Here is a 15,755-nt window from a genome sequence, read left to right on the forward strand (position 1 = left end):
CCTATGAGCCAAAGTTACATACCTGCATTCAGTTTACAGCTTATGTGCATTACATCTTATAAATGCCATCCAGTGATTATTATATCTCTCAGTACAAGTTCAGTAAATATTTTTATCAGTATCGATATTCTTCGATTCAGAGTCAGTTATTCTTTCCAGTTTATTACTTCCTGAGCTTTGTAGCTCACCTTGTACTCTTCACCATTCCAGGTCCTAGTGGGGGAGTACCAGATGTGGGGCCTAGCAGCAGTGTCCAGTAGTGTGTGTACGTGGAGCCGCTCAAGACCAAAGATGTCTGGGAGTTGTTAGTTTATTAGTTAATGCTTGATTAGTTTAGATTTATTTTATATTCCAGTTTAGGAATTTTCCCTTAGATGTAATTTATGGTTTTCAGTTTATTGACTCAGAGTTTTATTTCAGTTGATGGAGATATTCATTTTAGTATCAGATTTCAGTTTATCAGTCAGTTTATTTTATTATCTCCAGCAGCACCTCTTCTCGGATAGTTCTAGGAGAACGGGTGTTACAATTCCAACGTTAAAAATTAAAAAAAAAAAAAAAATTTCTTGACCAATCACGGCAAAAGTGAAGAAATTCCAGTTACGCCAGATTGTTCGATTTGATCGCTAATACTTTTGTTTCAACAGGAAACAACAAAAAGGTTGTTCAACTAACTAAATTAAAGTGTATTCCGAGTTTTATCGACTTTTTGTAAATGAATTACGACGATTCGACTTTTATGCCGGAATTTTACCTGCACAAAAAACTGTTTTTGATCAGATTTTTTTCGATGTCATAACAATCGTATAGAAATTCTGGTTCAGATCAAATAATTTTTTTTAGATATCTTGGTTACGGAGCACTCTCTACAATCGATTCGGTTACTCATAATTGTACCGAAATTCACGTTAAACAACCAATCTTGTGAATTTTTCAATTACACTTCCAAATAAAATTACATCTAAAAACCATATGAAATTATCTTCATTCCACTATTGAAAATTTAGAAAAAAAAAAAGAATTTTATTTTTCGACCAATCACGGGAAAAATGAAGAAATTACTCTTACACCCGATTGGTCAATTTGATCGCTAATATTTTTGTTTCAACATGAAACAACCTAAAGGTTGTTCAACTAATTAAATTAAGGTGTATTCTGAGTTTTATTATAACCTTTTATAAATGAATTATGACGATTCGACTTTTGTGCTGCAATTTTAGCAGCACAAAAAACTGTTTCCGATCAGATTTTTTTCGATGTCATAATAATCGTATAGAAATTTTGGTTCAGATCATATAATTTTTTTTAGATATCTTGGTTACGGTGCACACCCTACAATCGATTCAGTTACTCATAATTGTGCCAAAAATCACATGAAACCCCTAATCTTGCGAATATTTCAATTACACTTCCAAATAAAATTACACTTAAAAACCATATGAAATTATCTTCATTCCACCATTGAAAATTAAAAAAAAAAAGAATTTTTTTTTCGACCAATCACTGGAAAAATAAAGAAATTACACTGACGTCCCATCGTTCGATTTGATCGCTAAAAATTTTGTTTCAACATGAAACAACAAAATGGTTGTTCAACTAACTAAATTAAAGTGTATTCCGTGTTATATTGACTTTTTGCATATGAATTATGACGATTAAACTTTTGTGCCGGAATTTTAGCTGCACAAAAAAGTGTTTCCGATCAGATTTTTTTGGATTTCATAATAATCGTTTAGAAATTCTGGTTCAGATCATCGAATTTTTTTTTATATATCTTGGTTACGGAAAACTCCCTGCAATCGATTCGGTTTGCTCATAATTGTACCAAAAATCACGTTAAACCCCTAATTTTGTGAATATTTCAATTACCCTTCCAAATAAAATTACACCTAAAAACCATATGAAATTATTTTCATTCCACCATTAAAAATTAAAAAAAAAAAATTGACCAATCACGACAAAAGTGAAGAAATTCCAGTTACGCCAGATTGTTCGATTTGATCACTAATACTTTTGTTTCAATGTGAAACAACAAAAAGGGTGTTCTACTAACTAAATTAAAGTGTATTCCGAGTTTTATTGACTTTTTGTAAATGAATTATGACGATTCGACTTTTGTGCCGGAATTTTAGCTGCACAAAAAACTGTTTCCGATCAGATTTTTTTCGATGTCATAATAATCGTATAGAAATTCTAGTTCAGGTCAAATAATTTTTTTTAGATATCTTGGTCACGGAGCACTCCCTACAATCGATTCGGTTACTCATAATTGTACCAAAATTCACGTTAAACAACCAATCTTGTGAATATTTCAATTAAACTTCCAAATAAAATTACACTTAAAAATGATATGAAATTATCTTTATTCCACCTTTGAAAATTTTTTTAAAAAAAAAAGAAATTACACTTACGCCCGACTATTCGATTTGATCTCTAATACTTTTGTTTCAACATGAAACAACCAAAAGGTTGTTCAACTAACTAAATTAAAGTGTATTTCGGGTTGTATTTACTTTTCGTAAACGAATTACGACGATTCGACTTTTGTGCCGAAATTTTAGCTGCACAAAAAACTGTTTCCAATCAGATTCTTTTCGATGTCGTAATAATTGAATAGAAATTATTGTTCAGAGCATATAATTTTTTTTTGGTATCTTGGTTACGGAGCACTCCCTACAATCGTTTCTGTTATTCATAATTGTACCAAAAATTACGTTAAACTCTAATCTTGTGAATATTTCAATTACACTTAAAATAAAATTATACCTAAAAACCATATGAAATTATCTTCATTCCACCACTGAAAATTAAAAAAAAAAAAAGAAATTTTTTTTTCTACCAATCACGAGAAAAATAAAGAAATTACTCTTACGCCCGATTATTCAATTTGATCGCTAATATTTGTGTTTCAACATGAAACAACCAAAAGGTTGTTCAACTAATGAAATTAAGGTGTATTCCGAGTTTTATTAAAACTTTTTGTAAATGAAGTACGACGATTCAACTTTTTGTGCCTGAATTTTAGCTGCACAAAAAACTGTTTCCGATCAGATTTTTTTCGATGTCATAACAATCGTATAGAGATTCTGGTTCTGATCAAATAATTTTTTTTTTATATCTTGGTTACGGAGCACTCCTTACAATCGATTCGGTTACACATAACTGTACTGAAAATCACGTTAAACCCCTAATGTTGTGAATATTTCAGTTACACTTCCAAATAAAATTACACTTAAAACCATATGAAATTATCTTCATTCCACCATTGAAAATTTTAATTTTTTTTACCAATCACCTGAAAAATGAATAAATTACTCTCACGCCCGATTGTTCAATTTGATCGCTAATATTTTTGTTTCAACATGAAACAACCAAAAGGTTGTTCAACTAACTACATTAAGGTGTATTCAGAGTTTTATTATAATTTTTTGTAAATGAATTACGACGATTCGACTTTTGTGCCAGAATTTTAGCTGCACAAAAAACTATTTCAGATCAGATTTTTTTCGATGTCATAACAATCGTATAGAAATTCTGGTTCAGATCAAATAATTTTTTTTATATATCTTGGTTACGGAGCACTCCCTACAATCATTTCGGTTACTCATAATTGTGCCAAAAATCAGATTAAACCCCTAATCTTGTGAATATTTAAATAACACTTCCAAATAAAATTACACATAAAATCCATATGAAATTATCTTCATTCCACTACTGAAATTTTTTTTAAAAAAAGAGAAATTTTTTGTGCGACCAATCACGGCAAAAATGAAGAAATTACACTTACGCCCAACTGTTCGATTTGATTTCTAATACTTTTGTTTCAACATGAAACAACCAAAAGGTTGTTCAACTAACTAAATTAAAGTGTATTCTAGGTTGTATTGACTTTTCGTAAATGAATTACGACGATTCGACTTTTGTGCCAGAATTCTAGCCGTACAAAAAACTGTTTCCGATCAGATTTTTTTCGATGTCATAATAATTGTATAGACATTTTTGTTTAGATGATATAATTTTTTTTACATATCTTGGTTACGGAGTACTCCCTACAATCGATTCGGTTACTCATAATTGTACCGAACTTCACGTTAAACAACTAATCTTGGGAATATTTCAATTACACTTCCAAATAAAATTACACTTAAAAACCATATGAAATTATCTTCATTCCACCATTGAAAATTTAAAAAAAAAAAAAATTCTACCAATCACGTGAAAAATGAAGAAATTATTCTTACGCCCGATTGTTCAATTTGATCGCTAATATTTTTGTTTCAACATGAAACAACCAAAAGGTTGTTCAACTAACTAAATTAAGGTGCATTCCGAGTTTTATTATAATTTTTTGTAAATGAATTATGACTATATGACTTTTGTGCCGGAATTTTAGCTGTACAAAAAACTATTTCAGATCAGATTTTTTTCTATGTCATAACAATCGTATAGAAATTCTGGTTCAGATGAAATAATTTTTTTTATATATCTTGGTTACGGAGCACTCCCTGCAATCGATTCGGTTTGCTTATAATTGTACCAAAAATCACGTTAAACAACAAATCTTGTGAATATTTCAATTACCCTTCCAAATAAAATTACACTTAAGAACCATATGAAATTATCTTCATTCCACCATTAAAAATTAAAAAAAAAATAATTTTTTTCACCAATCACGGCAAAAGTGAAGAAATTACAGTTAAGCCAGATTGTTCAATTTCATCGCTAATACTTTTGTTTCAACATGAAACAACCAAAAGGTTGTTTAAATAACTAAATTAAAGTGTATTCCGAGTTTTATTGACCTTTTGTAAATGAATTATGACGATCCGGCTTTTGTGCCGGAATTTTAGCTGCACAAAAAACTGTTTCCGATTAGATTTTTTTTGATGTCATAACAATCGTAAAGAATTTCTGGTTTAGATCAAATAATTTTTTTAGATGTCCTGGTTACAGAGCACACCCTACAATCGATTCGGTTTCTCATAATTCTACCAAAAATCACATTAAACCCCTAATCTTGTGAATATTTCAATTACACTTCCAAATAAAATTACGCATAAAATCCATATGAAATTATCTTCATTCCACCATTGAAAATTTAAAAAAAAAAAAAAGAAATATTTTTTGCGACCAATAACGGGAAAAATGAAGAAACTACACTTACACAAAACTGTTCGATTTGATCTCTAATACATTTGTTTCAATATCAAACAAGCAAAAGGTTGTTCAACTAACTAAATTAAAGTGTATTCCAGGTTGGATTAACTTTTCGTAAATGAATTACGACGATACGACTTTTGTGCCAGAATTTTAGCTGCACAAAAAACTGTTTCCGATCAGATTTTTTTCGATGTCATAACAATCGTATAGAAATTCTGGTTCAGATCATATAATTTTTTTTAGATATTTTGGTTACGGAGCACACCCTGCAATCGATTTGGTTACTCATAATTGTGCCAAAAATTACGTTAAACCCCTAATCTTGTGAATATTTCAATTACACTTTCAAATAAAATTACCCATAAAATCCATATGAAGTTATCTTCATTCCACCTTTGAAAATTTAAAAAAAAAAAAAGAATTTTTTTTTGCGACTAATCATGGGAAAAATGAAGAAACTACACTTACACACAACTGTTCAATTTGATCTCTAATACATTTGTTTCAATATCAAACAAGCAAAAGGTTGTTCAACTAACTAAATTAAAGTGTATTTCAGGTTGTATTGACTTTTCGTAAATGAATTACGACGATTCGACTTTTGTGCCGAAATTTTAGCTGCACAAAAAACTGTTTTTGAACATATTTTTTTCGATGTCATAACAATCGCATAGAAATTCTGATTCAGATCATATAATTTTTTTTAGATATCTTGGTTATGGAGCACTCCCTGTAATCGATTCAGTTACTCATAATTGTACCGAAATTCACGTTAAACCGCCAATCGTGCGAATATTTCAATTACACTTCCAAATAAAATTACACTTAAAAACCATATGAAATTATCTTCATTCCACCACTGAAAATTAAAAAAAAAAAGATTTTTTTTTTTACCAATCACGGCAAAAGTGAAGAAATTCCGGTTACGCCAGATTGTTCGATTTGATCGCTAATACTTTTGTTTCAACGTGAAACAACAAAAAGGTTGTTCAACTAACTAAATTAAAGTGTATTCCGAGTTTTATTGACTTTTTGAAAATAAATTACGACGATTCGACTTTTGTGCCGGAATTTCAGCTGCACAAAAGATTGTTTCCGATCAAATTTTTTTCGAAATCATAACAATCGTATAGAAATTCTGGTTCAGATCAAATAATTTTTTTTAGATATCTTGGTTACGGAGCACTGCCTACAATCGATTCGGTTACTCATAATTGTACCGAAATTCACGTTAAACAACCAATCTTGTGAATATTTCAATTACACTTCCAAATAAAATTACACCTAAAAACGATATGAAATTATCTTCATTTCACCATTGAAAATTTAAAAGAAAAAAACAAATATTTTTTTCGACCAATCACGTGAAAAATGAAGAAATTACTCTTACGCCTGATTGTTTAATTTGATCGCTAATATTTTTGTTTCAACATGAAACAACCAAAAGGTGATTCAAATAACAAAATTAAGGGGTATTCCGAGTTTTATTATAATTTTTTGTAAATGAATTACGATGATTCAAATTTTGTGCCAGAATTTTAGCAGCACAAAAAACTGTTTCCGATCAGATTTTTTTCGATGTCATAATAATTGTTTAGAAATTCTTGTTCAGATCATAAAAATTTTTTTACATATCTTGGTTACGGAGCACTCCCTACAATCGATTCGGCTACTCATAATTGTACCAAAAGTCACGTTAAACCCCTAATTTTGTGAATATTTCAATTACACTTCCAAATAAAATTACACTTAAAAACAATATGAAATTATCTTCCTTCCACCATTGAAAATTAAAAAAAAAAGAATTTTTTTTCGACCAATCAATGGAAAAATAAGGAAATTACACTGTCGCCCGATTGTTCGATTTGGTCGCTAATACTTTTGTTTCAACATGAAACAACAAAAAGGCTGTTCAACTAACTAAATTAAAGTGTATTCCGGGTTGTATTGACTTTTTGTAAATGAATTACGACGATTCGACTTTTGTGCCGAAATTTTAGCTGCACAAAAAACTATTTCCGATCAAATTTTTTTCGATGTCATAACAATCGTATAGAAATTCTGGTTCAGATCATATAATTTTTTTTAGATATCTTGGTTATGGAGCACTCCCTGCAATCGATTCAGTTACTCATAATTGTACCGAAATTCACGTTAAACCGCCAATCGTGCGAATATTTCAATTACACTTCCAAATAAAATTACACTTAAAAACCATATGAAATTATCTTCATTCCACCATTCAAAATTAAAAAAAAAAAAAGATTTTTTTTTGACCAATCACGGCAAAAGTGAAGAAATTCCGGTTACGCCAGATTGTTCGATTTGATCGCTAATACTTTTGTTTCAACGTAAAACAACAAAAAGGTTGTTCAACTAACTAAATTAAAGTGTATTCCGAGTTTTATTGACTTTTTGAAAATAAATTACGACGATTCGACTTTTGTGCTGGAATTTTAGCTGCACAAAAAACTGTTTCCGATCAAATTTTTTTCGAAATCATAACAATCGTATAGAAATTCTGGTTCAGATCAAATAATTTTTTTTAGATATCTTGGTTACGAAGCACTCCCTACAATCGATTCGGTTACTCATAATTGTACCGAAATTCACGTTAAACAACCAATCTTGTGAATATTTCAATTACACTTCCAAATAAAATTACACCTAAAAACCATATGAAATTATCTTCATTCCACCATTGAAAATTTAAAAGAAAAAAACAAATATTTTTTTCGACCAATCACGTGAAAAATGAAGAAATTACTCTTACGCCTGATTGTTTAATTTGATCGCTAATATTTTTGTTTCAACATGAAACAACCAAAAGGTGGTTCAAATAACAAAATTAAGGTGTATTCCGAGTTTTATTATAATTTTTTGTAAATGAATTACGATGATTCAAATTTTGTGCCAGAATTTTAGCAGCACAAAAAACTGTTTCCGATCAGATTTTTTTCGATGTCATAATAATTGTCTAGAAATTCTTATTCAGATCATAATTTTTTTTTTACATATCTTGGTTACGGAGCACTCCCTACAATCGATTCGGTTACTCATAATTGTACCAAAAGTCACGTTAAACCCCTAATTTTGTGAATATTTCAATTACACTTTCAAATAAAATTACACTTAAAAACAATATGAAATTATCTTCCTTCCACCATTGAAAATTAAAAAAAAAAGAATTTTTTTTCAACCAATCAATGGAAAAATAAGGAAATTACACTGACGCCCGATTGTTTGATTTGGTCGCTAATACTTTTGTTTCACCATGAAACAACAAAAAGGCTGTTCAACTAACTAAATTAAAGTATATTCCGAGTTTTATTGACTTTTTGTAAATGAATTACGACGATTCGACTTTTGTGCCAGAATTTTAGCAACACAAAAAACTGTTTCCGATCAGATTTTTTTCAATGGTGTAATAATCATATAAAAATTCTGGTTCAGATCATATAATTTTTTTTTGATATCTTAGTTACGGAGCACACCCTGCAATCGATTCGGTTACTCATAATTGTGAAAAAAATCACATTAAACCCGTAATCTTGTGAATATTTAAATAACACTTCCAAATAAAATTACACATAAAATCCATATGAGATAATCTTCATTCCACCATTGAAAATTTAAAAAAAAAAAAAGAAAATTTTTTTGTAGCCAATCACGGGAAAAATGTGGAAATTACACTTACGCCCGACTGTTCGATTTGATCTCTAATACTTTTGTTTCAACATGAAACAACCAAAAGGTTGTTCAACTAACTAAATTAAAGTGTATTCCGGGTTGTATTGACTTTTTGTAAATGAATTATGACGATTCGACTTTTGTGCCGAAATTTTAGCTGCACAAAAAACTATTTCCGATCAAATTTTTTTCGATGTCATAACAATCGTATAGAAATTCTAGTTCAGATCATATAATTTTTTTTTGATATCTTGGTTATGGAGCATTCCCTGCAATCGATTCAGTTATTCATAATTGTATCGAAATTCATGTTAAACAGCCAATCTTACGAATATTTCAATTACACTTCCAAATAAAATTACACTTAAAAACCATATGAAATTATCTTCATTCCACCATTGAAAATTAAAAAAAATAAGAAATTTTTTTTTCGACCAATCACTGGAAAAATAAAGAAATTACACTGACGCCCGATTGTTCGATTTGATCGCTAATAATTTTGTTTCAACATGAAACAACAAAAAGGTTGTTCAAGTAACTAAATTAAAGTGTATTATGTGTTGTATTGACTTTTTGCATATGAATTACGACGATTCAACTTTTGTGCCAGAATTTTAGCTGCACAAAAAAGTCTTTCCGATCAGATTTTTTTGGATGTCATAATAATCGTTTAGAAATTCTGCTTCAAATCATGGAATTTTTTTTATATATCTTGGTTACGGAGCACTCTCTACAATCGATTCGGTTACTCATAATTGTACCGAAATTCACGTTAAACAACCAATCTTGTGAATATTTCAATTACACTTCCAAATAAAATTACACTTATAAACCATATGAAATTATCTTCATTCCACCATTGAAAATTTAGAGAGAAAAAAATGATTTTTTTTTCGAACAATCACGGGAAATGTAACGACCCTAAAGTGGGTCTAGGTGTTTTAATACTTGACGTCAGTGTTTCGCAATTAGAATGTTGGACTAAATATTTTTATTAATGCTTAATGTTAATTTCCTTGGTGGCACAGAAATCATTTAGATTACATAATTTTATTCTATAGTGCATGGAATCAGAAATTTAAGTGAAAGGGCCTCAATTAAATAGTTAATGAGATGTCTAACCCAAGTAGTGAATTAAGCCTGGTGGGCTTGGAATATATGTATATGGGATATATGTGATTTGGGCTCAGGCCCATGGTGAGAAATTATTTGGAAATAATGGGCTTGATGGTGTAATAAGAAAATGGGGAAAAGAAAATAAATTAAGTAGCATTTGTCACTCAAGCCCCTGGATATTTTTTGTTTGTAATATGAAAAGAGGGTTATTTCAGTAAATTTTGGAGCTAGCGTGCAGACCTGTGCGCGCTCCTTTTTCCCAGCAGCCTCTGTGCACAAATATCCTATTTCAGTGCAAGGTGTATCCCTTCTTTTTGAATGCACTGTTCCATTGCTTATTTAAGTCCATCTCCGTGCTCTTCTTCTTCTTCACCCTCTCCATCCTATTCCATCACTTCTGTTTGCTGCTACTATTTGCTTCATGTGCGCGAGTGGAACTCTCTCTGATTTCATTCTCAACAGGCAAGTTCTCTTACCCATTTTTATTCCAACGCAACCACGTTATCTTTCAGTGCGAGCTCCCTCTTGGATATATTCTATATTGAAATGCAAGTTTCCTTGATTTGCAAACTGTTGCTTATTGTGTCACCTCGTTGTTAGTGTTTTCCACTGTGTCTATTTTGTTTATAAAGTTCCTAGTTGCTGTGAAGTCCATTTGATGTCTCAAGCTGGGTTTGATTCACCCTAATATTTGTTCAGCGAATGGCTTTCCTTCTTACTTACAGCTGGGTTTTTGTTTAGCTCGTTGCTCCCTGTTCAGGCATTTATATATGTACATGTTGCATCACTTTTGGAAGCTCTCACCCATAGCTGAATGTAGAGTGCTAAGTCACCATTAAATGATTTCATTAAGGTATTTGGAGCAAACAGCAAAAGCCTCAACTGAAAATATATGTAAACTGTTTGCCTATATATATGAGACCCACTTGTGAATACTTATATTCAATATGCGTAACGAGCTGATACCCCCCACACAGAGATTTGAAAAGCTTATTAAAGCATGCCCTGCCTAGCTAATCCACAATATATTATGCTTAAACAGTCATTCGAATGCCCCTGTTCTGTTCTGTTTTGTTCGGCAAACCCAGTTATATATATTTACACGTTCAGCTTCATTGATGTTCTAGCGAGCTCGTTCCAGTTCTTTCCGCGAGCTCGTTCCAGCTCTTTGCCGCGAGCTCACACCTATAAGCTCCCTGGCCGCTTAATCGCGAGCTCATCTGTCAAGCTCTTGGCCGCGAGCTCTTGCCGCGCGCCTGACCACAAGCTCTTCCAGCGAGCTCTTGCTCAACCCCTTGACCGCGAGCTCGTTCGCTTGTCCTTCCCGCGAGGTCTCTTGAGCTCTCTTCGTAAGCTACGACCTCAAGAACCCCTTGACCGCGAGCTCGTTCACCTCATGACCCCGAGCTCGTTCACCTCATGACCCCGAGCTCGTTCACCTCATGACCCCGAGCTCGTTCACCTCATGACCCCGAGCTCGTTCGCTTGTCCTTCCCGCGAGGTCTCTTGAGCTCTCTCTGTAAGCTACGACCTCAAGACCGAGCTGTTCCCGAGCTCATCCCATATGCCTTTAAATGAGAGCTATCAGCTCTCACCCTGTTTAGTTACCTTTCCTTAACTTAAGTAAATGTTTGCATTTTCCTTAATTTATATTTTACTTTCCTTTACTTTAATACATAAATGTATATAAGAAAGTACCCCCCATTTGGATTCAATAAAAATATCAAAAAAATCAAAATCCATAAAAATAAAAAGTTAGAATTTTGGTTTTAGTACAAATCCATGAATTTGCAATCTTACCACCATCGAAATACATAGTTTTCGTTTCTTGAAAAATTCATTAAAAATCATTTTTACAACAATAAATGCTAGTAATCAAATTACCGGGAGTTAGTTTTTCAAGATGAAGACATTTTCAAAAAATGTTCTATTTGGTCCATTACCTTAGAGAAATTTCAGGATTATGTTTGGTCAGCAATTTCACGTGGTGTGGTCATTTGATTGCATGGGGTCAAATAATGAATTTGAGCTATGAGCATGAATGCAAGTAGATGCATACTATCACTGGTTAAATGAAATCACAACAACCATGTGATGAGAAGAATAGTTATTAAATTTATAATACTCCTCAACTAGTGAATCGAGATTTACTATTAAATAGCATCTTTCAAGGAAGTATTCTTGTGTTGTAAATTACATTAAGCATTTTTATGCCATAAATTACATCTTGAATGTGGTAAACATTATGAAGTATGATATGTTGAATTTATCTGATGATGGGAAAAATACCCAGTATGGGTAAGTGATGTTAACAGCATGAATATTGTAGAATCGAGAATTTAAATACATGTGGTTGGCAAATGCATACATAATGCATACATGTACAGGTTTCATATATATATGTTTTGCGCACCTATTATTTTACGCGGAGGGAGAAAGGGTACCCTAGAGCACTTGGCACGGGACGAGGTGGCCATAGCCCGGCAAGTTGGCTCCATATTTATGTGAGGTTCTATGAAACTTATGCACTTTTGCATGCATTGATTTATGGCTTGAGAGCCAGGGAAATGGATATTGATAATGAAGTGAGGCACTCTTGCATGTATTAATTGATGGCTTGCGAGCCTATGAGATTTGATTTTGATATTACATTTATATGCACATTTGCATAATAGTAGATGGTGGCATGATACATTTAACTTGGAATTGATCAAGTCTTAAAATGTGATACTTGTATACATCAGTGATGTTCTGGAGTACTCTCTTTGGTGTCACCTTATTCTTGGTTCATGATCATTGTTTATTACCCTAGAACTTGCTGAGCCTTGTGGCTCACTTGATCTTCTTTGCCATTCCAGGTAAAGGGAAAGCTATTATTGGGGGTGAGTCCAGTGGGACTAAGGCCTGAGGATAGAGGTGTACGGGGACGCGTCCTAACTTGAAGATCCTGTTAGCATTTTGGTGAGACTTGAGATGAAATGAGTCTTATTTTGTTAGTTAACATTAGAGTCTCTTATCTATTTTGTATGGTCGTTGAGCCCGACTCTTGAGCTATTGGAAGTGTCATTGAACTTAAGCATGGTTTCCGCTGCTAATGAATGAAATGAGTTGTTTGTTTAATTGTGGTTGTTCTATATCATCTCTGTGATGACCTCCTTTCGAATATCCTATGCTAGCGGGAATATTCGAGAGTGGGCACTTACAATTTTGGTATCAGAGCGCCAGGTTAGGAAATGAGAGGAGTCTTCGTACACCTAGGTTTGGGTAGAGTTAGAATTGTGTTTAATGGTCTAGTAAGTCTAAGTTAAGATGGAGTACTAAAAGGTTGTTTGGCATGCAGGAAATGAGTGGACGACGAGGAAGGCTACCGGCCCGTGCCCGAGGCAACCGGGCCATCCCCACTCCAGTTCCTGACCCCGCTCCTGAGCCTATACCTGTTCCTACTCCTACCCCTACACCCCCACCTGCACCACCTACTCCAGCAGAGTCAGTGGCAGACTTGCGCCAAGAGGTTAGTGAGTTGAGGGGCACCATGGCCACTATGTTGAGGCACTTTGAGAATTTTATGGCGCATCAGGGCAGGCAGGGGCAAGCACCACCTGGGGGGAGGAATGAACCAGTCATGAATGAGAACATCAGTGGTCAGACTTCAAACCCGACGCCACAGGAGGTGGAGCCCCAAGGGATGGGTGATAACACTGGAAGCCAGTTGGTGAGGAACTTCATGGCACTGAGACCTTCAGAGTTCCATGGAGGGACCAACGCTTTGGCGGCAGAGGAGTGGATGATGGCAATGGAGAAGCACCTCAGGACGATAGGGTGCAGTGACACCCAGAGGGTACAGTTGGCTACATATCTGTTTCGAGGAGGGGCCGAGAGGTGGTGGGAGACCGTTCGACAGAGGTTTGTGGGCAGGGGGCCGACATGGGCGGAGTTCAGAGAGCTCTTCAACACCAATTACTTTCCAGCTTGGGTGCGAGATCAAAAGACATATGAGTTTATTGAGCTGACACAGGGTAATAGGATAGTGGCACAGTATGAGGAGGAGTTCACCTCTTTGGCACGATTCGCTCCTGAGTTAGTATGTACAGAGGAAAAGAAGGCAGCCAAATTCCAGAGGGGGCTACGAGTGGATATCAGATTTCACCTAGCTGGTGCACAGGTCACAGATTATGCTACACTGGTGCAGAGGGCATATATCATAGAGAAGGAAAGGAGTGAGCTAAGGGCAGTTCAAGCAGCCGCTAGGGGATCAGGTTCAGCTCGGGGGCAAGGTAATGACAGGAAAAGAAAGGGAGCACCGGGGTTTTCTGGTAATGTAACCGACATTCCTCCCTGCACAACTTGTGGAAAGAGACATCGGGGCGCATGTAAGGCATGCTATGGTTGCGGGCAGTTGGGGCACTTGAGGAACGATTGCCCACAGAAGACGGGTATAGCAGGCAATAGGGAGGTGACTTGTTATCGATGTGGGAAGAAGGGGCATACGTCTAATGTTTGCAGACAGCCGCCACAGCAAGGGGGACAAAGGTATGGGAACCAAGGCAACAAGATGGGGCAAAGGCAACCAGTGTCGAGACTTCAGGGGACAGCACCCCCATTGGCACTGCCACCAGGACAGGGCACCACATACGCTAGTCGACCCCACACCCAAGGACAGGCATTCGCTTTGACGTCAGCAGAGGCAGAGAAGGGAAAGGAAACTGTGCAAGGTATTCTCTCCCTATATGACATTGATATGCGTGTTTTGTTTGACACGGGGTCTACACATTCATTTGTTGCACCTAGGATCGTGTGCCATATTCCATTTTGTAGTACATTACTGCCTTATTATTTGATCGTGTCTACACCGGGAGGAGTCGAGTTAGTGGGGAGTGAAGTCTATAGAGACTGTAAGATCATGGTGCATGATAAGGAGTTGCCCGGGGATTTGATAATCCTAGATATACATGATTTTGATCTTATTTTGGGCATGGACTGGTTATCCCGACATTATGCCAAAGTGGATTGTAGATGTAAGGTTATCCACTTTGAGTCACCCCAGTAGCCAGTTATATCATATCAAGGTATTAAACCGATCAGTTCCACTCCTATGATATCAGTGATGAAGGCTGAAAAAATGATGCGGCATGGATGTGAAGCGTATTTAGCTTTTGTGACCACGGGTAAGGAAAACAATACAGAACTGTCAGACATTCCAGTAGTCCATGAGTTTCCTGATGTATTCCCTAATGAGTTGCCAGGGTTGCCGCCACCGAGGGAGGTAGAGTTTTCCATAGAGTTGATGCCAGGAACTCAACCAGTTTTGTAACGACCCGTTAGAGGGCCTAGTATTTATTTAGAATTAGTTAATTAATTATTGAAGCGATTAATTAAGAGGATTTGCCATTTAATTATTTAATGTGGCAATTTAGAGATTTAATTGAGAAAATAGCATTTAATTACATTTAATTATTGTGAAAATTAAATGCAAGGACGTGTTGGTCATTTACGGATTGGATGTTAATATTCAATTAGTAAATAGAATTATTTTGATTAAGGGATTAATTAATCCCAGCCGTGAGGAGGATTCGGATTGAAAGACTCCTAGTTATATTAGGAGAGAGAGATGGCGTTAGGGTTTCTCTTAAGCATATGTATATATATAATAGTCATTAGCCATGTTGTCTTCGCCGTGTGAAGAACAATAGAAGGAAGAAGAAGCTTCAACAACGAATTAAAGGCTTTGCGTTGGAGGCTTCTGTTAGATCATTGGATCGATCAGAGAGTTTGAAAGGCAAGTTCTTCTC

General features: G+C 34.6%; 1 protein-coding gene across 1 annotated transcript; it reads left to right on the top strand.

Moving 5' to 3' along the window:
- The first annotated feature begins 13,309 nt into the window (after window positions 1-13,309).
- Window positions 13,310-15,277, top strand: LOC127790970 (uncharacterized). The gene is made up of 2 exons (XM_052320708.1): window positions 13,310-14,946; window positions 15,049-15,277. The coding sequence occupies exons 1-2, from the start codon at window positions 13,310-13,312 to the stop codon at window positions 15,275-15,277; spliced, it is 1,866 nt and encodes a 621-aa protein (XP_052176668.1).
- The last annotated feature ends 478 nt before the right edge of the window (window positions 15,278-15,755 follow it).

This window comes from Diospyros lotus, chromosome 14 (assembly GCF_014633365.1).
Source record: "Diospyros lotus cultivar Yz01 chromosome 14, ASM1463336v1, whole genome shotgun sequence".
NCBI classification, from domain to species: Eukaryota; Viridiplantae; Streptophyta; class Magnoliopsida; order Ericales; family Ebenaceae; genus Diospyros; species Diospyros lotus.

Coding starts and splice junctions, on each gene's coding strand:
- LOC127790970 (XM_052320708.1), top strand. CDS start 13,310: ATGAGTGGACGACGAGGAAGGCTACCGGCCCGTGCCCGAGGCAACCGG. Junction 14,947..15,048: donor CTTATTTTGGGCATGGACTG/GTTATCCCGACA, acceptor TAAACCGATCAG/TTCCACTCCTATGATATCAG.